Below are 27,827 nucleotides of genomic sequence, written 5' to 3'. Positions count from 1 at the left end.
GAGCCCCAGAAGCCAACACGTTAGGAAAACAACTTCCTCCGGGGCAAAAGCACCTCTGAACCGAGTGAAAGAATGAAGAAAAAAGAAGCACCCCACTTTCACTCAGCAAACCGGACTGAGTTAAACCGATGCCCACCCCTTCCACGTTCTGACAAACACCTTTAGAAGGCACTGTTCTGCTGCCCAAGCCCATGGAGGAGATGAAGATGGACACAGAGACACAGGGGTGGGAGTGGTTACTTCTACCTCCAAACAGGTGTGGAGATGGAGGACAGAAAGGGACAGGCAAAATTTCACCTGGGATTGTTTCCCTTAGATTAATGTTTCCATGGCTTAAAAAAAGTTGGAAAATCCTGGGAATGTCCCAGTGGGAAGACAGTGAATTGTCTGTGCTTATTAAATGGGACCTGAGAGAGACCAGGACAATGAACTCCAGCCACTCACTGCTTCAGGATGCAGAGAACATACTGACACTGCTCTGTGCTTGAGTTTTCCCCACTAGTTATGAGAACAGGGCTGCTCTTCTGAAAACTCACTAATGACATGGTCTGTTACAGGCACTTCGTGTAAATTAACTCATTCAATCCTCACAGCAACCCTATGAAGCAGGCTCCTTACTTAATGGATAGAAAACTAAGGCACAGAGAGGTTAAGCAACCTGCTAAAAGTCACACAGCTAATAAGTGGTAAAGTGGGAATTTGCACTCAGTCTGTTTAAATCAAGCTCTGTGCTTCTAACTCGTGCTGTAGCCGTTCTCACCTCAGAAGCAAGAAGCATTAATAAAGCACGGTAAACACGTTTACTCTGGAGTTGGAGAAGGAAAGAATGGGGCTTGTTTCCAGGAACATGGATAAGTCATAGAAGTGTTAGTGGCAGCTGTCATGAATTAAGCACCTACTATGTATTAGGGTCTTTCCTCACATTGTCTAATCCTCTAGCTACTCCGCTGGGGGAAACATCCTCCTTGTACAGAAAACAAAACTGGAACTCAGGGAGATAAGGGAACACACAAACTCATGCAGCTACTGGGACCATGACGCTCCAACCTGGGCTGCCGTGCTACCTGGGTTGGAGTCCTGAATCAGAGTGATCACCTTAGCCCAACAGCCTCATCTTACAGATGGGGAAACTGAGCGTGAGATCATCTTGTATCAAAGAACATCCTGTAAACTGCTAATTAAATGTGCTACACAGCACCCACATATCAAGATAACATACAAAAGTCATTAAGCAGAGCCTGGGATGTGGCTGGTTCTGCACGATGCTCTTCCACAGGCAAGGAAGCCAGAGCTCTGTGGAGCAAAATGAACATGTGGAGCAAAATGAACGTGGGGAACAGACCCAGATCTAGTAGAACCAGGCTCAAGCCCCAGCTCTGACATTTTCAGCTCTGCGACCTTGAGTATGTCACTTAACCTATTCACCTTTGAGTCTCAGTCTCAGTGTCCTCATCTATCAAATGGGTATAGTGATGATATACATAGCAAAGCATGGTTGCGAGGATTTAAATTCACTGAGTTGTTGTTGAATGCTTCTTACAGATCACACCCTAAGTGAACTGTTGTAAGTCTATCACCCTATTTGAAGCTCCCAACACCCTGGGGAGGGAGGAAAGTGTTGTTAAAGCCCCCTTTTACAGATAAGGAAACTGAGGCACTGAGAGGGGAGGTGATTTTCCCAATTCACGAAGCTAGTAATTAGCAAAGCTGGGAGTGGACCGAGGCAGTCCACTCTAGAGCCCCTGCCAACTGCTCACCCATGAGGCCCAGCAGAGAGTTAGTATCCAGGAAATTCTGATTGTTGTTCACCAGGGAAACCTGTGAACAGATGACCAATGCCAGAATCCTGTGACCAGACATATGGGAATAGAGCGCTTTAAGCTCTAGCCCATCTGTGCAGGGAGGTCAGGCACAGGGAAGAGCCCTATTAGCCCAGGCACCTTGCCCGTGCCCTACAGGACCAGTGTCTCCAGCAAGGGCCCTGCCTTGTGCATCCACCAATGAAACCAACACAGGAAGTGCCGTCCGTCCCGGCCACTGCTACACGCAGACAGTGGGTAAACCTGGGCACTGATACAAGGCACTGTGTGGCCAGCATGCTTCTGGGAATCTGCCAAGCATGGAGCACTGTGTGTGCAGGGAAGGGCATGAATGTGCCAAGCGCTTTTAACCACCGAAACGGCTGAAGCCAGGGCACCTGATGTTAGGGTGCTAGCCAGAGAAGAGCTTGTCCCTGGGGTTCATCCACATCAGACAAAACAGTGGGCCCAAAGTGCCCTAATTCCCAGCACCTGACAGAAAGGTGTGCTGCGTGGTGCTTCTAACATCTCAGGACGAGCAGACACCTGGGAAAGGCCCTGCTATGGGCAAACAATTATAGGCCGTCACAAAGCCGAGAGTGGAGACTTTTCAAAGGTGTCTAAAAATTAAACTATCACAAGTCAGCTTTGTCTCCTTTCCTTCCCTCCTCCCCCCAAATTGACTTTATTTCCATCTTCCTTAGAAGCATCCTATTCCAGAATAGAAACCCCTGTTATCAAATCAACACAATCTCAATAACATTCTACAGAAGTAAATCTTCTGGACATATCAGTATCATGGCCAGAGCAAAACGAGGGGCAAAGGACAGGTCTTGGGTACATTTTTTTTTAAGCCAAGGAAAGAAATTGGGAAACACTTACCATTCCTTCAGTTCCCTACCTGAGTCCTGCCTGCCCTTCAAGGGCTTTCCTGTGACGCTGAACCATCTGACTCATGCTCATGTCTGTGTCCCCACTAGACCAGAAACCACATCTTATTCAGCTTCGCACCTCCACTACCCGCCGCTGGGCTTGGCTCAAGGAAGGTGCTTCGTAACTTTCTGCTGAATGAACTACTACTTAACTTACCTGAAGTTGTCCACAATCTGTCTGGATCCCTGCCACCCTCGGCCCCCTGCAGCACACAGCACTCCAAGCCAACGCCTATTCGTGGGGCCCACACGGCCCTGGCTCTGCTGGGCCTGTGCCTTTACACCTGCTCTTCTGTGTGTGACACGCTGCACTCACCACCTGTCCAGCTCACCCGAGCCCCCAAGGAGGCAGCACAGGCGAGTGGCTCCAAGGCCGTCTGCGCTCTGACTGCTGGCATTCAGATCATGGTCCAGCCACTGATGGTTGTAAACCTTGGATAAGCTGTTTAACCTCATGACAGTTTCATTTTCCCCACTGGAATGATGGGATAACAAAAGTGCCAACCTCAAAGGATTCTGAGAGAATTCACTAAGATGCTGTTTGTAAAATGATGAGCGCAGTGCCTGCATTCAAGAGATGTTGCCTGTTGCTGTTACTACCGTGCTGATGATGATGAGGAGGAGGAGGATAATGATGAGGGTGATGACGAACATCCCTAACAGTTCACCTGAGCCTCTCCTCTGGCTCTTTCCAGATTCCACTCCGCTTTAGAGTACCATGTCCCCCAGGAGCCTGCAGGGGTCAAATCTGATTTGACTTCCCATCCCCTGCAGTTCCTATGGCTTTCCTCACCCACATCCAGCTCCCAGAAGTGTTCTCTGGACACACAAAGACACGACTACTACAGACAACAAGGAGGGTACTGAAAAGCAACACCCAACACCAAAGGAGTCTTCCTACACCGAAAAGTAGGCTTTCAAAGATGATCTGATAACCTCCACATGTTCAGAAAGGAAGTATGACCTCTTTTGAATAAGGGAGCAGCTGATGGTTGGGAACATCCAGGAAATGTTAAGTCAAGACTCAGTGTGTGAGAAAAGAGTTCTCAGCCTGCCTCTCTGGTCCACAGGAGCTCAGAGTCATCAAGGGAAACAAGCTCCTAGAATCAAATGGTCCAACCACACCCAAGTTTCATGTTGACAGATATAGTCACCTCAGCTGATGGTGCCAAGGACAGAGGAAATGCCAGCCAAGGGCTTCTTGGTGATGTCATTACTCCTCACTTAATTCCCTAACATTCTGATATTATTTTTGTGACATTTGAACAAGTAGCTCCTTTAAAACACACACACACACACACACACACACACACACGCGTGCGCAAATAGGCACAACTCCAGAGACACTAATTTCCCAAATAAAGAAACATCGGGGTTATAGCAGCTGCCTTTAAAAAACACTTTGGTTATTAGAAAGTTAGCAAGTTTGCCTTTATATTAAAACATTCTAAACAGAAGTAGAGGAGATCCCAGGATTCTGTTTATGCATTAAATAATGAAATTTGAGCTTTCTAAGGAAACCAAGCTATTTTTTAAAAACAGTGAAAATATGTTCTCTTACAAATTCTTCTATAAACACCAGAAGGTTTAAAAGGATCAAAAGCAGACAACTGATGTCTTGTATTAAACTCTTAATAAAACCCAGGAGAACAAACCTAATTTATGTGGTGACAAAGCATTTTTCATCTTGTGTTACACATCTTCTAAATGTATCTACTGCTTTCCTTGTGTTATTATGGAATCGTACTAAATCTTGTGACCAAATGAATGAAATTCATCAACTACTATTAACAAAACAAAAGGTTGAACTTATTTCATTAGGAGACTAGAGGGTATGAATCAGTGTTTGTGGCTGAATACCCCTCTATTCTCCGAGAATCACAGCACTGAAGAACTCCTTTACTGCCTCCTTCCCTTCACTGCCAGCATGCAAATGTGCTCCATCCTATTTGTGTCTGCAGCCAGAATATTTGTGGCGTTTTTATCTAGACTTCAAAACAATCCACTGTTCACAAATCTAGGACACAGCCACAAATTTCTCACAATATCCCAAATGAACATTCACTCCAAACTGGGTTTTACAGCACACGAAATGTGAAATCTTTGAAAATGGAAACAAGTGATCAACAGAAGCTTTCCCTATTAAAACCATGGAGTAAACCAGTTAGACACACACTAGTTACTTTATTTCTAGGATTTATGGAAGATTTGAGTTAGAGCAGAAATGGAAAAAAATCTGATTTTAATACTCAAGTGTAAGGTAATACCTTACTCACAAGCACCCTACATTTTTCAATTTCCCCGATATTTACAAAAATCCAGTTTATTTTCCAGCAGAAAAGTAATTATGAAAAAGCAATTAAAATAATACTGTAATGCTCATGTAGTGTTCCGGGCACTTTGGGATGTTTGCAGACACAAAGATCTTTCCAATCATCACCGATGAACAAGATTTCCTCCACAAAATCAGAGGAGTTTCTTTCACAGTGCAAAGATATTCCTCATGTTCTCTCTAAAAGCTCTGGAACAGTCATTTAAGTTCCCAGAGGCAAGACACACAATGGCTGCTCAATAGGAATAAGCTTCAAGCTACAAGGGTGCCCACCCAGAAGCTGCATTATTGTTCTGTAACACGAGGGAGCTTCAATATCTCCTCTGCTACAGAAAGGCCTGAAGGCAATTCTCCAGGAGCCAGTGAGCTTCAGCCAGGAGTCCTGGACACTCGGCTCCTGATTGCGGGGCAGCCTCCTGGCCGCGAGCAGGGCTCAGAGCTGGCTGCTCGGATGCGAATCGTGGCTCTGCTGCTCTCTAGCTTGTGTGGCTTTGGGCAAGTTCCCTCATCTCTCTGGGATGCAGGTCTGCACCTGCAAAATTCGGGCAATAATGACATCTTCCTCACTGGGATACTGGGTGGGACTAAATGAGATAATCCTTTCTTACGCTCTCAGCCAAGGGCCCAGCACACAGTAGAGGAAGCGTAAGAGACTGTAATCGACAAGGGGCAGAGCGAAGAGGTAAAAATGTCCCAATATATCCACCAGCTATTTGGGTGCTTGCCCATTTATCCTAGGACCAGAGATGCTGTCAGGGGTGAGTTACACATAGTGATCTCATCACTGGTCAGCTGACCAGCAAAACCCAGAAAAGTGGTTACCTGAGTACAGCTACATTGAGGTCTTTTTAAAAATAGATGGAGCAGGAAACTCTGTTCACTAGTTTCTCATCTTATTTTACTCTAAGTATTTGGAAACAACTCGGGTTTAGCTCAGGTAAGCAGGGCCCTTCTTTTCCAAAGCATCAGGCAATTGCTTCTCACATGACCAAGCGGCGACCATCCTGATCTGGAATTGAATTTTAATTTGATGGGCAGCTCGCCTCTTTTTTTTTTTCAGGCTGCTTGCCATCATCATCAGGGGTTGGAAATGCAGAAATGAAAGCCCATTTGGTTCATACTTGGGAGAGTGGTCAAATCAGCCATGAAATCATGGTACTTACAAACATGAGGCGGGTAGGTACGTTGTCTGACTGCACCAAAGGATTTTTATAGAGCCAGATCTCCTCCGGCTGGATGACTCTCTGGAATGGATCCAAAAACTCCGTAAAACTGAAACAAAAGAAAGAAAGAGGCGTGAGGGCTGAGCACTGGAGAAGGTGGCCCCTGCACACGCTCAGGTGGACGATCCGGCCTCTGGGGGAGCCGGGGGAGGACAGGCGGCCCGGCTGATGGTTCTCGGCCAGTTCCAACTGGGGAAAGATGGAGGTAGTTACCGAGACTGTAGAATCTTCTGTCGCCACCTGCCAGCGAGGACTAATTGTGGGCATAAGAGAACGGCTGTGAGACTGACATACAAAGACTCTAGAAACCTGGAGATCCAAAGTGAACTGGGAGTTGAAGTCCAGAATGGTGGCTCAGACTGGGGCAAGGCAAGGCCAGCAGCACAGGTTCTGGGAACGAAATGGACTTGAGCTGGAACAAAGGTGAGGGAGCAGCAGGCAGGACTAGAGAAAGAACCGGTGGTGTTCTTCCCTCCACGCCACCCCAGACGGCACCCCGCCACTAGCACCACCACCAGGAGGCAGACTGAGCTTCAAGAGAAGACGGAAGGTAGAGACAGGAGAGAAACACAGAGGAGAGGAAAGAAGGAAGGGAGAGGGGGACGCGGTGCTTCCTGGGGCTGCTTCCAGGAAAGCAGACAGCTCTAGACATCCATCTCCTCAGCTCGCCACCTCCCGACCCCTCACATCCTGGGAGCCCCAGACACCCAGGTGGATGAAGAGAACTACCACCAAGAGAAAACCTGGGGGGAAGAACAGAGACTGCAGGTCTGCTCTGCAGCTCTTGGCCATCGGGCCGCCTCCCAGCTCTCCAGCTCAGCTCTTGACCTGGTGAGTTCAGTTCAGAATGGCTTGAGATGTGGCGAAGAGAGCACAGGGGCCAGGTGACTCAGGGCTTGAGTGCCAGGCGAACGAGTTTGGCTTTGGAACCAAGGATGAATTCGGCAGAGAAGTGTAGAATGAAATTTCCAATTCCAGATAGTGGCGAAGATGGGCAACTGGAGCAGAACAGAGAAGGGAAGGCAGAGAGAGTTAGGAGGTTATGGCAGCTGTCCCAGCAAGAGACAGCTGCAGAGTGAAGAAAAGGGCAGGACAGAATGGAAGAACGTGTACATGGGAGGTGGGGTGGTCAAAGCAGATTCCAAGGGCTCTGGCTTGGGCTTCCAGGAAAAGGTACCATTACCAGGATGAGGAGGAGGGGGATTGGGGATGGGGAGGAGTTGGAGGTAAGCTAGATGACCTAGAGGTCATCTCCTCTAGGAAACCACACCCAGGTGACCAACAGTCTGGGTTTGCCCAGGACTCTCCTGGTTTTAGCACTGAAAATCTTGTGTCCCAGGAAAAGCCCCAGTCTTAGGAAAAACCTAGATGGTGGGTCATCTTAAAGCCATCCCAGCCCTGGGACAGAATCAGGGGTCTCACAGCCTTGGTTTCTACCCTAGACTTGGGCCTTTGTATGATCATGATTTGTTTGTATGTCCAGCTACACTGGGAGGGTGTAGAGGCTGGGGGTCACTCCAGGGCTGTGTCCTCAGAGCCCAGCAGGATGGGACTCTCAGCGACTGCAGAATCTGATGTCTGCTCAGGACTTTGAACAGCTGCCACAGAAAACACCCTCAGTCTGATCAGCCTCACGCTGAATCCTATCATGTACCTACAAGAGACCTAAAATTCAACCTGTCTTTTGTGTCTCTCTATACATATCCCTCCCTCTTTCTCTGTCTCTCTCTCTTCCTCTCCTCCCCTCCCTCTCCCCGCAGTGGAGGTTTTAAGTCCTAAAACTCTGTTCCTCTGTCCGTGTATTTATGTAATTTCAAGAAGAAAGCGGTGCCGGCCCCTGACTGTTTCGTTCAGCACTGTGTCCAGAACATTTCTACCGCAGAATCTTACTGCAAGTGCCCTGAGATCCCGTCATCGATGTGTAAGGTAACTTCTGCTAACGGCCCTCCAAGCCTCCTCCAAAGTGAGACACGGGGGAGCATGCCGTCTGGGCGCTGGGAGACCTGCTCTCTGCCCCAGCTCTGCCATTAAGCTGCTCTGGGCTTCAGAACAAGCCACTTCTCCTCACTGGGCCTCAGTGTCCTCACCTGCAACACGGGAGGTTGGGCTAAGCCAGAGGTGACAAATGGAGATGGGTCAGAACCACTGGAGACACCCTACTCCAGACCTACAGTCTTGGTATGGACTGGGCCTGGTATGTGGATTTTAAAACACTCCCCAGGTGACCCTGAAGGGCCCAGCACTGAACGGAATGACCCCTAAGGGTCCTGAGCCCTCGTCCTTAAGGAGAGGAGAGGAGACTCAGAGACTCAGAGACTCAGCTCTCCAGGCGAACAATTCTTCCATCTGCTGCAGGACAGGCTATGGAGTCAGGCCCACCCACGTTCAAACTCCAGCTCCGGCTGTGCGGCTCTCAGTGAGTTCCTTAACACCTCTGAGCCTCAGTCATCCCATCTATAGAATGGGCACACCTTAAAGTGTGGGAGTAAAAATACAATGAAAGAATATAAAGTACCTAACAGAGCATGAACAGAAAGCAGCATTTTATCACCCTTATCATTTTACTCTTGCCTCCATCTGCAAGTTTTTACTAGACAGTTTTCAGGCTTTATTGGGGGGGGTGGGGGGGGTCATTTTGTAACAACCTACTCACTGCACCCTGGTGTTTTTAAAACATTTTAAATATAACTAAGGAAAAAGAATTTTGTTTTAGAGTTGTTTTCGAGAATATACTCGTAAAAACCAAAGCTTTCAGAATACTCCAGTTACTCTGGCTGCATAGCAAATTACCCCAAAACTTAATGTCTGAAACCAATCATTTTGTTTTGCTCATGATTTTGTGGATTAGAAAACTGAGAAGGTCCAGCTAGGCAGAGTTCACTTAGAATCTCTCACGTGGTCACAGCAGTTAGATGTCAGCTGGGGCTGCATCACCTGAAGGCTTGACCAGGCTGGACATCAGGATGGCCTGTCACGTGGCCGCCGTGGGTGCCGGCTGTTGGCCAGGAGCTCAGCTGGGGCTGCCGCCTGGAGCACCTCACATACTTCTCCAGTACCACAGTCTCAGCATAGTCAGAATTCTTCATTCTGCTGGCTTCATCCAGAATGCGGGTTCCAAGAGCACCAGGCAGAAGCTGAATGGCTTTTCTGACCCAGCCTCCAAAGTCTTGTGGCATCACTGGGTTACATAAGGTCAGCCCAGATTCAAGAGAGGGGACCCTACTCTACCTCTTGGCAGGGGTGTAGCAAAGTCCGCATTACAGAAAAGCAGGTAAGATGAGAGATATGGCTGTAGCCACCTTCCAAATACAATCTGCCACCCACAGGCTGTCATCACTGTAATGGTCCTGCAGCTCCCACTCTCAGAGACCCCAGAGCCTTGATTCCTGTGTCCTCCCCACACCGCTGGCCGCAGGGCCAGGGAGCCGGCACACCGCTGAGCACTGTCCTTCCTCACCTCCTTTGTCTCCCCAGGGACACTATCCTCACGGCCATTTTTTAAAGCCTCGTGCACCCAGCCTTCTGCACGATTCCTCACCCTACCCCGAGTGGCTGCAGCCAGAACACATCTGTCAAGCAAATTATATCCTCTGGGAGGAGCAGTACCAAGAAAGATAGATGTCCCTTCTCCAGCCATGCACCAGCCACAGGCGTCAGCTTCTGAGAATCCAGATAGTGAGGCAGCTACGCAGAGGACATGAGTCTCAAAATGCAAACAGGAGCAGAGGTGGATATGTGGTGGAATGGAAAGCTCTGGAAGGTGTGTTCCTAAGAGAGGGCATGCCAGGCCTGGAAACATCCTTCCATGAGCTCTTTGTAAAGTGATTTGGAAACAAGGAAATGGAAACCCCGCTTCCACGTGAGGAGTTCAGGCATGGGCTCTAACTGCCTGCTCGGCAGGGCTCACTACACACTGAGGACCCCCCAGCAGCAGCATGTACGATCAGGGCTTCCCAAATGTTAATGCGCCCGGGAACCACTTGGGGGTCTGGTGACTGAAGATACAGCAGGTCCAGGGATGGGACTGAGGGCTGGCGTCTCCAACAAGCTTCCCGGTGATACTGATGCTGCTGATCTGTCGATCAAACTTGGAGTCGCCAGAGGCCAGGGTGTCAGCATCACCTAGGAGGGAGCTTGCTCAAAATGCAGAGTCTTGTGCCCCAGCCAGGATCTACTGACTCAGAATCTTCATTTTTAACAAGACTGATGTGAGCGCTACAGTGGGAGACACAGAGCTCTCGGGGAAAGCCAGTGCTTCCCAACTTCGGCCATTTAAGAACCAAGTTGGCCGGTTTTGCCTGATCCGCCCTCCACCTGTACTGTGACTTTTCTTCAGACTTTGTAAACTAAAATGAGTTTATTCTAGAAGAAACTTCATGTCACTGCTGAATTATGAAATCAGGATTCCCTCTATAAACAGCTGGTAAACGTCATAGTAAATACAATGAAAACAAAAGCACGCTCTTAAATTCTACCTTGATGCTTTTGCCTCTGGGTGGAGGCCTGCCTTCTCTGTGAGGTTAAACAAGACCTTCCGCGATGGAAGGAGAGGAGGCGGGGCGCATGTGCCCCCTCCGTGGTGTCGAGTCAGGTGGGTCACATCCGTGTGTAATCTAAATCCACCTTGCAAAGCCCCTACAATCCTCTCCAGCACCACTTGTGTCACAGGAAAGGCAGAAAAAAGATGAAAAACAAAGATGACAACTCAAAAGCACAGCAATCTGGGGCCATTCGGTAGAGAAGAAAATAGCCCCACTGGTCTTAGTAATGCCTGCAAGCATCAGCATACCCCAGGCCAGTATAATGACCAATGTCCTTGAGTTTTCAAGAAAAGGCTGAAGAAAGTGTAGCAACTCTTTGACCACTGCGAGGTGTTTAAAACCACTTTGCTTACTTTCATTTCCAATAAATACAATACAGAGAAAAACATCTCAATGCCCAGAAAGGGTCTGACAGATTCACCGATGCAGAGTTCCTCATAGCCTGAGGCTGAGAATCAAAACTGTCCTCACTGTGAACGGTATTTCTGCATCACTGCAGAGACTCATGGAGAAAAGGAGATTTGGTGTGACGATCCTCCAATGACAATGGCTAACTGGCCCCGTTATCCATTTTCACTCCTGATAGGCTGAAGGGCAGAGAAGACTCCTAAGACTTCATCAGACTTGATGACCAAAAGTAAACAGAAAGGAAGGGCTCTATGTGAGAAGGAAATCTAACAGGTCAGAAAGTATCATTTATTAATTGTTCCAAAGAACAGATGGTAGTTAATGAGACCACATAGGTGTGAAAGCAGTGTTTTCTCCATTGTTACTGATAAACTCTGATTCAGCAGCCAGGGCCAGTCCAGCCTCAAAATAACTGACTTCTTCCCCCATCAAAGGCATTCACTGAATCTTAACTATTGTCAACAATACCACTGCACTTAACTGAAATTCCAAACTAAAATAAAATGTCTAAACTGTATAGGTCAACATGTTTTGATGTGAAAAGCATGGAGTTACTACTAAAGGAAACAGATAATTTTCTTTTGTGAAAATGATAACTGTCTGAAGTCAGGTAACTTGCTGCTGGATTTTGATCCAAGACACGCTCCTTCCAATTTCTTTGCTGTTTTAATTGGACAGTTATCTTAATCCAACATTATCTTCATTTCAAAGTTGGGACAGTGTTACTCGTTTTCTCCTTCGTTTTCTGATGATACAGTTAGAAGAATTTGGAAAACATACACTGAAAGTTCAGACATTCTTCTGAGTTGATGCCGAGCAATTCTCTCTTCAATGCATGCATAGTTTATGCATAGTATAGATGCTTTAATCCTCCTTAGACCAGATTCTTATCTACATACCGCATACACACACACGCACACATGCATGTTCACACACACACCAAGCCAGAACTTGAGTGAGCAGAACGCAAGCAAAAGCAAGCAATCTTCTAAGATACAGGGAGACCCACCAAAGTTAACTGAAATAGGAGAGAGGCAGAAGGAGATCTGATGTTGACACAGAGTGAAAAGCAGGCAGAAGGCTAAAGGAGGAGCAAAGCCAACGCCAAGCAGATAAAAACATCCTGGCGTTCCAAGTAGGCAGCCAGTTACTCCTTCTCCCCAAATCACAAACACACGGACTGTCGCCCTTCTGTGGTCCCCTGAACCTCACCAAGGAGAAGCAGATGCAATTCCAGTGTCACGCACTGCACCATGGGAGGCTCTCCAGGCCCAGCCGGGCGTCAAATAAAAACATCACTTTGCCCCTTGGAGGATCCCCAGACCAGGGCCAGCTAGGGTAGCATTTAGAGTGGTGACAGATACACACCACGCTCACACACGCTTGCAAACACACATACACATGCACGCACACACTCTCTCCTGGTGGCTAGTCCTGTGTGCATAGCTCACCCTGCCCTTAAGCAGCCTAGGATACATGTCTGCTTATAGAGGAAGGGGTGCAGTAGGGACAGACAGTGGACTTCCATCTTTGCCTATTGCTTATTCATTCAACAAACATTTACTGAGTGCCTGTGATGTACCAGGTACCGTCCTGTGAACCCTGGTGTAGAAAACACATACAGTCCCACTCTTGTGGAGATTACAGTCAAGTGTTGCTAAGTGCCACCTGATTGAGGAATGAGATGCCAAGGTCTTTAGCTACAGGTATCAGAACTTCAACTACACAGAAGCTCACCACCCCACTCTACTTTGGGGGGCCTCACTAGATAGACCCATGAGATGGCCTCCAACCTGGAACTGCATGTGAGGACCCTGGGCCTCTAGGGATGTTCCAGGGTGTGACTCTATTACTGTCCACCTGCTGAATGTAGCAAGGGATTCAGCCAGCCCAAATCTGGGAACCCAGAGGAATGGCCACTCTTGACATCACAGTATCAGGAACAGCAAGTCCCTGAACAAGCGACCACGATGCTACTGTCCCCTGTGCCTCTTCTGACTCAAAGTCAAGTTCTCAAAGCCCCAGGGTCTCCTCATTATCTAAAGGATAATGGATTCCATAGATTTGTCAATGACCTTTAACTCATGTACCTTGATAATATGCTTTTTTCAAGATAGGTTAACATTTCTGTCACATACTAGACTCAGATTTCAACATCCTTTCCCCCAACCATAAAAAACACAAGATGGTATGGGAATATGAACTTAATCAGACCATTAACTTGGTTCAAATCCCTGATTCGGCATTTGCCAGCTGGGTGACTTGAAAAAAGTCACTTAACCTCTCTGAGATTTAAGATCTCCCTCCTCGTATCCCAGGATGGCCGTATCTCCCAGGGCAGTAATAATACTGCTATCGTCAGCAGTAATAAATGTTAGGATCTGGCACAGCGCCTGGGGCACCAAAGGGCTCAGCCAAAGGTGGCCGCTGTTCTTGCAAACATGAACAAGAAGGATGCTGATGACATGATGAGCGGCTTGAAGAAGCTCTCCCCTCCCCCCTTCCGCCCCACCCAGGGCAGTGAGGTTGCATGCTGCAGGAAGGAGACTGGACAGCACAGGTGAATGTCAACAGCTACCACATCCTTTAGCCATTCTATGAGGAAACAATGGCCCAGAAGGTCACTTTTGAACCTTGCGTGATCCGAATGACGAAAAAACAAGACACGTAATAGAGCTTTCCAGGCGACAGCAAAAAGCAGAGCATGTTTCTTAATTGCACTATTGACTTTTCCTCTCTAGTGGGCCTCTCTCATGCAAGAGGGAAAACACTTACAAACGGTCAGCAGAACAGGCAAGCAGCTCCACCGGCAGGGAGGAGGCATTGGGATTTTCCATTAGTCCTGGGGACAGGCCACTGAAAGAATATACTGATGGATTATCTCTGTGAGCCAGTAAACCGGAGACCAGCCACCAGACAGGACTTACCCTGGGTCGGGGAGCTTGGCCACCCCCAAAGACAAGGGTAACGATTATAATAATAACAATTTAACACATTTATATTATAATAGTAAATACTTATCACATTTGGAGCCGTCTTGTGCCAAGTGCTTTACGTGGTGCTTTCCAACATTACTTTGTTTAATCTTCATAAGAACCCCACGAGGTAGAAATTACTGTTACAGTATTCCCATTTTAGAGATGAGGGTACTGAGGCTACAAGACATAGGGTGTCTTACCTAAGTCTGCACAGCTCTATGGGCTATAGAATGTCCACTATTCCATGTCTTCCTCAGCACACAGTCTGGAATTCTAAGGAGGTCAAGGAACATGCACGCATGCGCGCACGCACACACACACACACGTACACACACACACACACGCCTCCCACCAATGTAATGGCATCTGCAATTATTTTATTAAGAGATATAATTTTCCACAATTAGAAATACAGCCTCACTCTTGGGAAAATGCAACATGTCGATCTCAATTCTCATGCAGTGTGAACGACTGAGATCAGATTCTTGCAGAGAGCAGTTCGCTGTTTGTTGTGAAAGAGAAAAGGAAAGAATAACACGCCGGGAAGGAGGTGGAAAGAGAAATGAAGACCCCCAAGAAGCCACTCCCACCACCTCCCTCCTCCCTGTCACTCAGAAAAGCAGCTTCCCCGCAGCAGTAGACTTAATCAAAGCAACCTGCCCTTCACCTGGATGGAGGAGAATTGCATCCAGGAGACCAGCCGTGGACCAGACAAGGAACATCTCCCAGAGTCACCAGCACCCTCTTGGGATGGTCCCTCTTGCTCTTGCACAATAAATGAAAAGACTGTGGCTTAGCAAGTGTAACTGCCCACCGAGGCAGAGCCTGGATTCACATCCACCTCCCCAAACTCTAAATCTAACGTCCTTTTCAATTGTGTGGGCACAGACTCCCGAGGGCGGCCTGGGTGAGCTTTCCAATCATCCCTTCCAGCTGTGGGACCTTGGTCAAGGCACTTCACCTCCTGGGCCTAAGTTTCCTCATCTATGAAGTGGTGCTGATAACAGCACCTACCTCAGAGGGTTGGTATGACTAGTAGGTGAATGACTAAGATGAAGTGCTGAGGGGGTGCCTGCATGGAGAGAGTAACTGTAGGTGTGTTGTTGTACTACAGCAAAAAGCCGAAAATTAAGGCCTGATATGAGGTCCTCCCTTGATATCTGAAACCACAAAGGCTTCGAATGTCCTAACCACAAGTTCCCTCCCACTCAGCTCCCTCAGCCAAACAACCCTCCTTATCAAGGGGACCAGTTACAGTACCTGCTTATCCCCAAGCAGCAGGTTTCAGTCCGCTGCCAGCCCATGGACTTATTCTAACAAACCAATCACATCCTCCTACAGGAAGCAGGGGGCACCCCACCCCCTTGATACTACAAAGCCTGCCTCCCACTGCCCCCGGCTGTTTAGTGTGCTCCTGTGTGACCCTGTGTGACACGCAGTGGGCTGTGAATCTGTAACTAATAAACTGCTTTCAGCCTCATCTGTCCAGTGTTGGCTGTCATGAACGGTCAGGATCCCTATAACTCAACTCCAGGGCAGGAATCCCTCCCTCGCCAAGGGGGCAAATAAGAGGTGATTAAAATATGTACTCCTCAGCTATGCCCTCCTAAATATGATGGGGTGGGATGGCGTAAGTGGTGGGACAGTGGAAACGTGTGGGCCAAGCCTGGAGATGTCCCCCATCTATCCAGTGCTCAGGAAAGAAGAGAGAGGACCAGGAACAGGCTGCATGGATAATGCAAAGCTACTGACTCAGAGATGCTCTGCTCACACCAACTCTTCTTCAGCTTTTAGAAAAATGGCACTAACCTGCACGCCCTACCTGTGGTCACCAGTGCTGGGATCACAGACCCCTGTGGAGCCCTGACACAGGCTATAAGGAGCGCACGGCATCCCCATGAAGCATTCTTCCAGACATGTATACTCTGAACCTAACCAGAACTTTGGGCTCAACTGCCAGCTTGTCGGAAATACAGGGGCAAAGGAACAGACAAGCCCAGAAATAAAGTTGTAATGTTCCAGATTACAAGAATTGGAAGAGATAAGACAACCAAGTGTAACCACTGTGCTCTGACTGGATCTTGGGTCAAAAAAATTTTTTTTTCAACTATTTAAAAGAAACTTTGAGGATGACTCGGGAAATTTTGGAACTGGAGAATGAGCTGCATATTAGGTGACAGTAAGGGAATGTTACAATTTCCTTCAAAGTGGTCAAAAATGTGGAAGAATATTTTTTGGAGAAGGAGCTGAAACATTTAGGGTATTTAGGATCATGATCGTCAGCAACTTACTTTCAAATAGTTCAGAAAAGTATATATAGAAACATAAATACAGAGATAAAGCAAATAGGATAAAACGTTAAGTGCTTAATCTAGGTGGAGTATATGGGGAATTGTTTTGCTCTCTCAATTTTTCTGTATATTTCAAATTTTCCAGGATAAAACATTGGCATAGTGAGGTCCTGGAGCAGGACCCTGAGTAGGGGAAACAGCACAGAAGGTAGTGTTGCCGTGAAAGTGCAATGGTAGCATCCAGAGCTGTGGAGTGACAAGCCTACATTTAACCCTTGCCACTTACTAGCTCTGACCTTGGGCTAGTGACATCTCCTCTCTGAGCCCTCGTTGCCTCCTCGGGGAATGGAGATAACCATACCACCTACCTGGAGGGCCATGATGAGGAATGAATGTGAGGACTTAGCATGGACTCAGCATAAGACCGGGCTGCTCTCTGCTCAGTTGTCACCTCCCCCAGGAGTCATCTCCAACAGCAGTGGCATATTCAAAACTACTTCTGCTTCACAGAAAAAGCAGAACACATTCGGACACGCCTGCGATGGAGCACAGGCATAAATGGAAGCTTACTTTGCAGAAGCACAATGTTCAGAAACCATATGCATCACCCCAGAAGTCCAAACATTTAGAGCAATTATTTCCAAACATTTCTACCGAGGGTGCCTTCCCTTTGGAAGGAAGCAACAGTAGACTGAAAATGTTTTAACTGCCTGCACTCAAACAGAAAATCCTGTTCTACATAAACTCAACCTGCAAAAGCTAACACATCGGGGCCAGTTGGGGCTTCATGACCTGGGGCAAACTGCTGAATCCCCTTCCACATCTATAAAATGGGCAGAACACCCTGCCGGGATGTAGTGAGAATTTGGTATCATCATCAGGGCCCACAAGAAGCACTCAACAACTGGCACTGACATAGTAATCACTGAAAAATTCCAAATTAAAAAAAATCATTCCTAAAATACTTGCACACCGAGTAACCATGTGTGGACCTTATTTGGATCCTGATTCGAAGAAATCAGTGTTAGTTTTATTGGGTGTTACAAATGGTATTGTGGTTTGGGAGGGGGGCAGGCAACTAAAGGTTTTGCTTACCTTATTTTATTTTTTAGTTCTCACTGGTTAAAGTTACTTTTTGAAGTATTTAGATGTGAAATGATGCCATATTTGGAATTTGCTTTAAAATACTCCACAAAAAGACCAAAAGACAGGGACAGTGGAGGAAAACAAATGAAACAAAAGTGCTGATAACTGGTGGACAGGGTTGTAAAATTCCACAACAAAAAGGATTTTTTTTTTCTAATGGTTTCACTCATTGGCTATAAAGACACTTACAAAATTGTGTCTTACCAGCCAAAGCAACTGATACTCTTGGAAAGTATTATTAGCTTTGAATGGATTTCAGTAAAGTGTGACAATGGGAAGATTAATGCAAAAAATCAGAAAGAAGAAAGGAGAGAAATGGAGCAGCCTTCAAGAAGCCACACACCTGGACATACCTGGAAACCCTCAGGTTAAAGGTGCCCCAGAGCCTGGGGTGATGAGGAGCCCTCTCCCTGGCTCAGATGCTGCCTTGGAAAGCAGGTGCCTAATAAGTAGGATAATGGGGGGCCTGTGGAAATGAGCCCCGCAGTGGCCGGAGACTAGGGGCAGAGTCAAGCCGCTGCGTTTGGGATTCAGGGAAACCTGGCTGCCAGGACTTCCTGGAGCCCAGATCCCCACCCCAGCACAAGCTCCTCATCTCCCAGCAGGGCCAGCGACACAGAGCCCTCCAGGACTGAATATTCTCTGGGTCAGACACCCTTCCCATCGGAAAATGACGTTTGGTGCAGAGACCACTGTGCTGTATCTGAGCCACAGGCAAACAAAAGCCACTCCAAAGAAAAAACTAGTAAAAGATGCAAGTGGGAGAAACGTGTATAATTTCTTTGCTAAGAGACCTCAGTCTCCAATTAATCTTCGACTCTACAATGCCCAGTGAACCGTTCATTCCTGGATTAATTAGGAGTCTTTAGGAATCTAGCCAGAGCGTAAAGCACTCTGGAACATTCTACATACCCATCCCCAGACCAGGTCACAGAAAGATATCCCAGGACACACCACTGAGCAGAGAAGTGGGGCAGAAGAAATGCCCCTCAACACTCAGTGCAAAACACAGTGAAGACAGAACTTAATTTAAGAGGCTTCTGAGCTGTAATTTTAATTAAAATACACCAGCCAGAGAGCACTTGTTTCTAAATAGGAGACTGCGATATGTCTTTGAGATTTCCCCTCCCTTATAACCTCATCTGATTTCCCCTGGTGTCCGTCCGTTACCGACAGCGAAGGGCGGCATCGGGTCTTTCTTACCTGAGTCCTTTGCAGAAAGCAGCCAAGTCTTGACCTGGACTAAGCCCCTGACCTTCTCTCCACGACCAATTTTCCCCGGTGGAGGGATAAGGCCATGTTCTCCTAAAACGGTCTTCAGTGCGGCTGGCAGGTGACAGGAGGCTGATGCGTGAGATGGAACAGCCGTGAATCAAAAGGCTGCGGGCTGGGGACAGTAGTGATCAGATGAGAGGCTAATGGCAGGGCCCAGGTCAGGGCTGAGAACAGGAATGGCCAGGCCTGTGGTTTTTAAGCAGATAAAGCCTCGTTTCTGCCCTCAAAGTTTGTTGCTGATGGTGAGCATCACTAAGTGTTTTCATAGCCACTTGCCCTGCAAACCCTGAGCTCCTCAGTACAGAGTCACATCGAGCCAGGGGCCTGTGGACATAGGCCTGACCGTGGACAGCTGGAGACACCCCCATGCTGGCATCTGTGGCCCCAACAATGGCCAGCTCCTGAGTCAAGGACCAAGCCATGGCTTCCCCTTGGTATAACCGGGCTCTATGGCTGGGATGAAGCTGCTCACTCGAAATCTTCCGAAGAAGGGGATGAAGATAACCAGGTCCTCATCACAGCTGAAAAGATACAGCAGCACGAGGCAGAGTAAGAGCCACAGTGGAACATCAGTTCCAAGAGGCACCCTGGATTCTTGTCTACATTTTATCAGAGCTGTATTCTCAGGGCTTAGAACAGCACCTGGTAGGTAGTAGGTGCTCAATAAATATTTGTTGAGCAAAGGAAACCATCAACAAAACAAAAAGAGAACCTACTGAATGGGACAAAATATTTGTAAACGGTATGAACAATAAGGGGTTAATATCCAAAATATATAAATAGCTCACACAACTCAATATCAAAAAAAAAAAAAAAACAATTAAAAAATAGGCGGAAGACCTGAATAGGTAGTTTTTCCAAAAGAGATATACCAACAGAAGACGGCCAACAGACACATGTAAAGATGCTCAAAATCACTAATCATAGAGAAATGCAAATCAAAACCACAATGAGGTATCACCTCACACCTGTCAGAATGGCTATCATCAAAAAGTCTACAAATAACAAATGCTGGCAAGGATCTGGGGAAAAGGAAGCCCTCGTAGACTGTTGTAGGATTGTAAATTGGTGCAGCCACTAAGGAAAACAGTATGGAGCTTCCTCAAAAAAGCAGAACTACCATATGACCCAGCAATTTCACTCCTGGATATATATCCAGAGAAAATGAAAGCACTAATTCATAAAGATACATGCACCCCAATGTTCACGGCAGCATTACTTACAATAGCCAAGATGTGGAAGCAACCTAAGTGTTCACCAACAGATGAATGGATAAAGAAGATGTGGTATACATACAATAGAATATTATTCGACCATCAAAAAGAATGTAATTCTGCCGTTTGCAACAATGTGGATGGACCTAGAGAGTATTATGCTTAGCAAAGTAAGACAGAGAAAGACAAATATTATCACTTATATGTGGAATCTAAAATAATAAAACAAACTAATGTATATAACAAAACAGAAACAGACGCACAGGTATAGAGAACAAACTAGTGGTTACCAATGGGAAGAGGGAAGCAGAGAGTAGCAAGATGGGGTAGGGGATTAAGAGGCACAAACTACTATGTATAAAATAAATAAGCTACAAGGATATACTGTACAGCACAGGGAATATAGCCATTATTTTGTAATAACTTTAAATGGAGTATAATCTATAAAAATATTGAATCACTCTGTTGTACACCTGAAGCTAATATAATATCATAAATCAATTATACCTCAATTAAAAATAAATAAATAAATATTTGTTGAATCAAGACTAAACAAATAAATCCAGCTGTTTCAATAAAGAGCCAATCCTCTGCCACATGGAATCTTAAGTCAGAGGAAGGGAGAAAGAGAAGAAGGGAGAGAGGGAACTGAAGGAGGGAAACTGATCACTTTCTCAGTGCTTCCTACCTGCCAGCAGCCTGCCAGGCATGTCTTACACCTTCTCTCAATCATGCCTCACAACTGAAAAGGAGGCACTGCTATCCCCATTTTCCAGAGAGAGAAACTGAGACCCAGCGAGTCTTCTTCACCTGCCCAAGGTCATTCAGCCAAACTGGAACCCAAACTCAGATCTTCTAACCATAATCCTGGGCTCTTTCCACTGCCCCCACTTTTGGAAACATGGGCAAAAGCGCTCTGAGGGGGGCGTGTGGCCACGGGTGGGCTGCAGATAACTACTTGGCTCAGTGGAGGGGGCAGTGGGAGGGCCCAGGGCCTGCCCAGGTGGTACAGAGACACAGCCCGGTGCAAGTTAGCAGCTCGTTGAACTAGGAATCAAAACAGCTAACTAGCTCTGACTCTACCACTGATTACTCTGTAATTATAGCAAAGTCACTTGCCCTTCAATGTTGTTACTTCTTTATAGGTAAAATGGAAATGCACTCACTTATTCATCCATTCATTTGCAGTTACAGCAAGGTAGTTAAATGAAAAGCGCAGATTCTGAAAGAACTTCCTTGGGTCTGACCTTGGCGAAATCACTTTACTTCTCTGTGCCTCATCTGCAGAAGGATTATTATAAACGAGATGACTGGCACACAGAAAGTAGGCCCAATACTCATCACCCCCTCCTTCTCTCATTCATTCGGCAAGCACTGACATCCCACCCATTGAGTGGGTTTTGTGACCCTGGGCTCCTGGGACACATTCTCTTGTTCTTCCATCCCTCTCCCTGCTCACATTCTCTTTCTCAAGCTCCCTTCCTTCCCTCCAGGCCCTTCATGAATAATGTTGGCCCCGCAAGGCAAAGGCCATCAGGCAGTGGGGACCACGTCTGCTCCCACGGCCACGCTTGCCCAGGACTTCTGGTCTTCCCAAATTGAGCTCTCACTCCCCATCCTGGATTGAATCTCTAGTTGCTTATGAGCTGACAGCCACGGGTTTCCTTTTGGCTTTGGGAACCAGTCCCAGGCAGGCAGTAGCCACCAACACTGGGAGCCAGAACACCTATTTTTGGCTTAGCTGGTAAATCAACTCGAGTAAGTCTTTTCCTCATTTTTCTCATTAAGGAACTGGACTGGATAACTTCAGAGTTTCTGTCCAAACACTGCAAATCTCCCCTCCCAAACAATGCAGAATTTAACAATTATGGGAACACCTACATTCCAGCTGTGGAATTATGCACTTAACATATATTATGTCATTCAGATGTTACCACACCTTACAAGGTAATTTTTGCCTATTAAGAAACTGAGGTTAGGGCATGCAAATTAAAACCACAATTAAATATCACCTCACACCTATTAGAATGGCTATCATCAAAAAGACAGGAGATAAGTGTTGGCAAGGATATGGACAAAAGGGGATCCCTGGGCACTGTTGGTGGGAATGTAAATTGGTGCAACTACTATGGACAACAGTATGGAAGTTCCTCTACATCCGTGACTCTAAGTGGGGAGGGATAAATTGGGAGATTGGGACTGACATATACACACTACTATATATAAAATAGATAACTAATAAGAACCTGTTCTATAGCACAGGGAACTCTACTCAATACTCTGTAATGGCCTATATGGGAAAAGAAACTAAAAAAAAAGGAGTGGATATATGTATAACAGATTCACTTTGCTGTACACCTGAAACTAACACAACATTTGTAAATCAACCATACTCCAATAAAAATTTTTTAAAAATAAAACTGGTAAGCAAACAAACAAACAGTATGGAAATGCCTCAAAAGAATTAAAAAAAAGGACCACCATGTTAACCTGCAATCTCACTCTGGGTATATATCCAAAGGAAATGAAAACAGGATATCAAAAAGATATCTGTACTCCCATGTTTCGTACAGGATTATAAAGCCAAGATATGGAAACAAGCCTTGTCTGTCAATGAATGGATAAAGAAGATGTGATCTATATACACAATGGAATATTATTCAACCTTGAGAAAGAAGGACATCCTGCCATTCGCAACAACATGGCTGGACCTTGAGGACATTAAGCTAAGTGAAATAAGTCAGACAGAGAAAGACAAATGCTATATGATTTCACCTATATGTGGAATCTAAAAAAGCCAAACACATAGAAACAGAGACTAGAATGGTGGTTACCAGGGGCCAGGGAGGTGGGTGAAATGGGGAGATGTTGGTCAAAGGGTACAAACTTCCAACTACTAAGATGAATAAGTTCTGGGGCTCTAATGTACAGCATAGTGATTATAGTTAATAATACTGTATTATATACTTGAAATTTACTAAGAGAGTAGATCTTAAATGTTCTCACCACAAAAAAAGAAATATTAATTATGGGATGTGATGCAGGTATTAGCTAATGCTAATCATTTCACAATATATAAGTGTACCAAATCAACACGCTGTACACCTTAAACTTACACAATGTTATATGGCAACTGTATCTCAATAAAGCTGAAAAAAGGAAAAAACCCTGAGTTTAAAGGTTAAGTAATATTGGTAAAAGGAGGCTAATAGTATGCTATTGAATAAATCAACTATTGCTTCTCGCCTTAAATGACCTCCCCAAGTCCTTTATTTATTTTATCAATGGTATCATGTGCCTTCAAATGGATCAGTACCCAGTGCAACTGGTAATATTACCAACCAGAATGATCCCCTTGCAAAATACCAAAGGTGCGTCTACATCACTCCATGCCCAGTCAGCAGAAGAGTGGGTACCTTCCCACCTGTACGTGTAATTGCTTTGTTTAAAAACATTACAATAAAACTCCATGGCTGTCTCTGAAATATAAAAAATCAAAAGCAGAAGAGTTATACTCACCATTCTCAACCTGTTGGTCAACCTGCTAGACACATGAGAGAGACTTCCCCGGAATCTGCAGTCATTACTGGAAGGTCTTAATTGGCTTTCAAGATTTTGCACAGCCCTGCAAATTTGTATAATCAAGTTTGGGAAAGTGTGTAATCAAGCTGATTTATCCACAATCATCTCCCCCTATTATCCTCCTTGTTACCCCATTCTGCAATTACTTGCATGGAAAATTTTTATGTAATGGAGACACACAGGAGAAGGCAGCAGGTCCCTTTTGAATCCTACAGTGAGGGAGGGGCTCAGCTCTGTCCAAGGAGATTGGGTCCCTACAGGAGACGGCCCTGGGCAGGCTGACCTCAAGACAGGTAGGTTAAATCGGGATAAATGCCCAATGAGCTCTCGCTCCAAAGTGAGGGCTCCTCTCACCCTACACTCGCTTAGAAACTCACAACTACTTCCTCCAAGGGAGGACTCACCATGTCCAGTCAAGGAGTGACCACCACCAGACACAGTCCAAAGCAAGCCAAAAAGCAACAGTGAAAAATGACGTGCCCGTCGATACTTGTTACTGGCTCTGAGGCTTGAACGCCCATTCTCTTCCCTATATTAATAGTAATGTAAAACAATAATATTATTTATAACATCTGGCATTCATGTACCACACACTGTTCTGGGCACTTTGAATGTACCATATGTCTTTTCAACCTCACAACCCCTATGGAGTATTTCTAGTACTATCCCCATTTTACAGATGGTCAAACTGAGGCTCTCAGAGGCCACACAGTATTAGTGCAGCAAGATCTCAGAGCCTATGCTCATATACTCACCAAGTGGTCCTGCCTGATCAAGAGAAGGGTGGAGACAGAGGGGCCATGTTCATATCAAAGCATTAGCAGATCTTTAAAAGGAATATTTCGGAAGAAGCAAAAAAAAAGTTTGAAAAACTGAAAGAAAGCCACTCACAGATGGAAGTTGGTGCGATCATCCTGATTTGAGGCTGTTGGCAGCACCAATTGGATCTATGGAGGGCATGAGAAGTCCACAGACGGAGGCCCTGGTCTTAACTGGGCCACCAAGTGCCTTGTGACCTTGGTTTTTCCATTTGTAAAACGCTTGAATGGCCTCTAAGAAATAACATTTAATGACTTATAGGGTTTGGAGACCTTCTAACAGGAGAACAGAGCAAAGTTAAGAATGCCCTCGGGTCAGTGGTTCTCAACCCCTGCTGCATAGTACACTCACTGCAGGAACTTTTAAAAAATATCACTGCCCTTGCCCTGCCCCAGACCAATTAAATCAGACTCTCTGGGCATCCAGGGTGAGGCACCCCTGCTCTGGAGCCTCCTTACAAAGTGAGGCAGGCAGGAGGCAGCTCGGAAGGTCAACGGGACATATCTCTTCATCCTTTTCACTTTTCCTGTTCTTTTTTCTTTTGTTTGGATTCTCTCTTTGGTTTGTCTTTACCTCATTTATTTCCCTGCTGAATGAATCAATAATGGTCCTTTAAAAAATGTTACAAGGAATCCACAGTAACCAGCATCAAAAAACATGTGCATGTTTTGAGTTCTGCCCATGAATCCTTCTACATTACGAGGACTCCCCTTCTCAAGGAGGCCCCGTTAGTCGGGAGCTAAGCAAGCTCATTGGGAAACACCAAGACTAGAGTTTGAGTTTGGGGAAGAGAATCAAAGGGGCCATGCCAGCCCTAATTCTGAGGGGCAGCTCCTGAGCAGGTGTGAAGAGGTTAGTCGATGTTTGCTGAGCCCGAAGGCTGTGCCAGGCGCTGGGGTCCAGCGTGAATGAGGCACAGCCCCTGCCCTCGGGGAGCTCACAGTCTAGGGGGAGGCACAGGCATACAAACCAACTGTATTAGCTTTCTATTGCCGATGTAACAAATGACCACAAACTTAGTAGTTTTAAACAACACATGTTCTGGAGGTCAAAAGTCTGATGCAGATCTCACTGGGCGAAGATCAAAGCACTAGCAGGGCTGCATTCCTTTCGGGAAGCTCTGACAGGAAATGCACTTCCTTGCCTTTTCCAGATGCTGCCTGCCTAGGTGAAAGGAGAATCCTGTGTTCTCCCATTTTGTGTTGCTGTTGGTATTTATACGACATGCAAACACTCAAAGGAGAAAAAGAGGGACAAGAAGAAAATCCCCCAAATGTTAACATAGCTGTATCTTCTCAGTCACTATTACATCACACTAAATTTCCACCGCAGCACTTACTACCACGCAAATGTTTGCTTATTTCCGGTGGCCCCGCCAGGCTGGGAGTACCATGAGAACACAGCCCTTGCCTGTCTCTCCCCCTCCATCCCGGGGGCCGGAGCAGTGTCAGGCCCATGATGGTGATCACGGTGGACGCTGACCAAGGATTCACGCCATGCCCAGCACGTCCTGAGTGCTTCATGTGCATTAACTGCCTCAGTGCTCATGAGACCCCTCAGAGCACGCCCTGTTAAGTGCCCCTGTTTGCACAAGAGCAAACCACCCTAGCCCGCCTCTCTCAAAGGCACCCTCAGGGCCCTGGAAAGGGTCACTTGGCACTCTCCCCCGCCCCTGCTAACAGAGGCCAGTACTGACTCCGTGTCCTGTCCTCAAACAATAACTTCTCATTTATTCCAATTCTGACCTGGATAAATACTCTTCCCGCAGAACTTCCACAGGGATGAGGGCTGAAACCTGGCAGGAAGCGCCTCATGGGGAGGAGGAGGGAGCGGGTCTCTGTTAATGGTCGGCACAGTGGACGCCTCTGCAGGACTTGAGCCCCGGGCTGGGGATGGTGCACAGGGAACCAGGAGGATGGCTCTGCAGAGCAGAAGAGTGGAGTTGCCACCAGCCCAGCACGGGGAGGTGCAAGGACGTTGGAACCATGTGGGTCTGGGTTAGAATCCGGGCTCTCCACTCAGAGCTGTGACCCTGGGTATGTCACCTCCCCACGCTGCCTCTTGGTGGAGAACCAGGGCCTCTGGACAGTGGGGATTAGCAGAGACGCACAAGGCAGCCGGCCCCAGGGCCCAGGATCCACTGCCCAGTCGGTCTGTGCTGCCATCGTCCTCATTATTCCCTCACTCCATTCTGACCACACTGGCCTCCCTGAGGTTCCTTGAACCTGCCAAGCAGGCCCGACGTCAGGAATTGGTCCATGCTGTTCCCTCTACCAGGAATGCTCCTCCCGACACGTGCGCGGCTCACTCCTCACCTCCTTCAGCGGCTGCTCAGGGAACATCTCCTCTGCCAGGTTTTCTCAAGCATTTCTCCGTAAATCAGCAACACCCCATCCCAAATCAGTCCTCTCTCTCCTCACGCATATATTTTTTCTACTTTTCATCACCATCCAACAGACCGTATTTTTACTTGTATACTTACTAATCTGGTACCTTCTCACCAGATTAGGATGTAAACTACACGAGGGCAAGGACGCTGTTTTGTTCACTGCTATATCATCGGGGTCTGGAGCTCTGCCTGATGTCTAACAGGTGTTCCGAAGAATTTGTTGAGGAATGAATGATCCTTCTCTATAATTTCAGAGAAAAAAGCCACTCACATATTTACTGATATTTCCTCTAATAAATGGTCTGTAATCATATTTCTGGCTACAGAAGAGAGATACAGAAAACACCTTGAGGAGATACACACACACATACACACACACACACACACACACACACACACACACACACGCGACAACTACGAAGGCCAAGGGCAGTCAGGATGACAAGAGGCAGCAAGGCCTGGACATGGAACCCTCCGGGGCAGCGCGAGGCCAGCCGAGTTCAACAATCTGATTCTCCCCCTTCCCTCTGCCCTGACACCTACTAGGCAGGGAAAGCTCCACGTGCCACATACACGGTGTGGAAATTTTAAGTCAATTTTGTTTTCCTGGACAGGCTCAGCTTATCCGGACAACAGAGTTCTAACCATGAGCAACACAGCTGAGAACCCGACAGCAGATGAGCCATCTTTTGTCAGGGGGCCTCCTGGGTCAAGTGCTTTACAGAACTGGAGACGAATTCTACATTTCATAGCTGAGGTTCAGAGAGATTAAGCGATTGGGCCGGGGTCCCACAGCCAGCAAGTGGCAGCGGGAACTCGAACACAGGGCTGTCTGGCTTCCGGGTCTGTGAGGTCTTCCATCACCCCACAATGCCTCGAGGCCCACAGAAGACCAACA

The 27,827-nt window shown here is 46.8% G+C and overlaps 1 protein-coding gene and 1 long non-coding RNA gene across 12 annotated transcripts in view; one reads left to right on the top strand and one right to left on the bottom strand.

Moving 5' to 3' along the window:
* The window catches only part of PLPP4 (phospholipid phosphatase 4), a 567,241-nt gene that overhangs the window by 170,229 nt on the left and 369,185 nt on the right, over positions 1-27,827 (bottom strand). For all 11 annotated transcript variants that reach the window (XM_082407045.1, XM_082407044.1, XM_082407046.1 and 8 more), the window contains one exon: positions 6,227-6,335. In XM_082407045.1, the coding sequence (XP_082263171.1) occupies positions 6,227-6,232 (6 nt within the window). In that variant the 5' untranslated portion in view covers positions 6,233-6,335. The remainder of the gene's footprint in view (positions 1-6,226; positions 6,336-27,827) is intronic.
* Positions 1-27,827, top strand: part of LOC309635585 — a 712,727-nt gene that overhangs the window by 349,510 nt on the left and 335,390 nt on the right. The gene's annotated exons all lie outside the window — the stretch shown is intronic.

The sequence above is a fragment of the Balaenoptera borealis genome, assembly GCF_965194805.1.
Source record: "Balaenoptera borealis genome assembly, chromosome: 10".
Classification (NCBI taxonomy): domain Eukaryota; kingdom Metazoa; phylum Chordata; class Mammalia; order Artiodactyla; family Balaenopteridae; genus Balaenoptera; species Balaenoptera borealis.
Note: the sequence above shows the minus strand (reverse complement) of the source record. Positions and strands in the feature narration are given on the sequence as shown.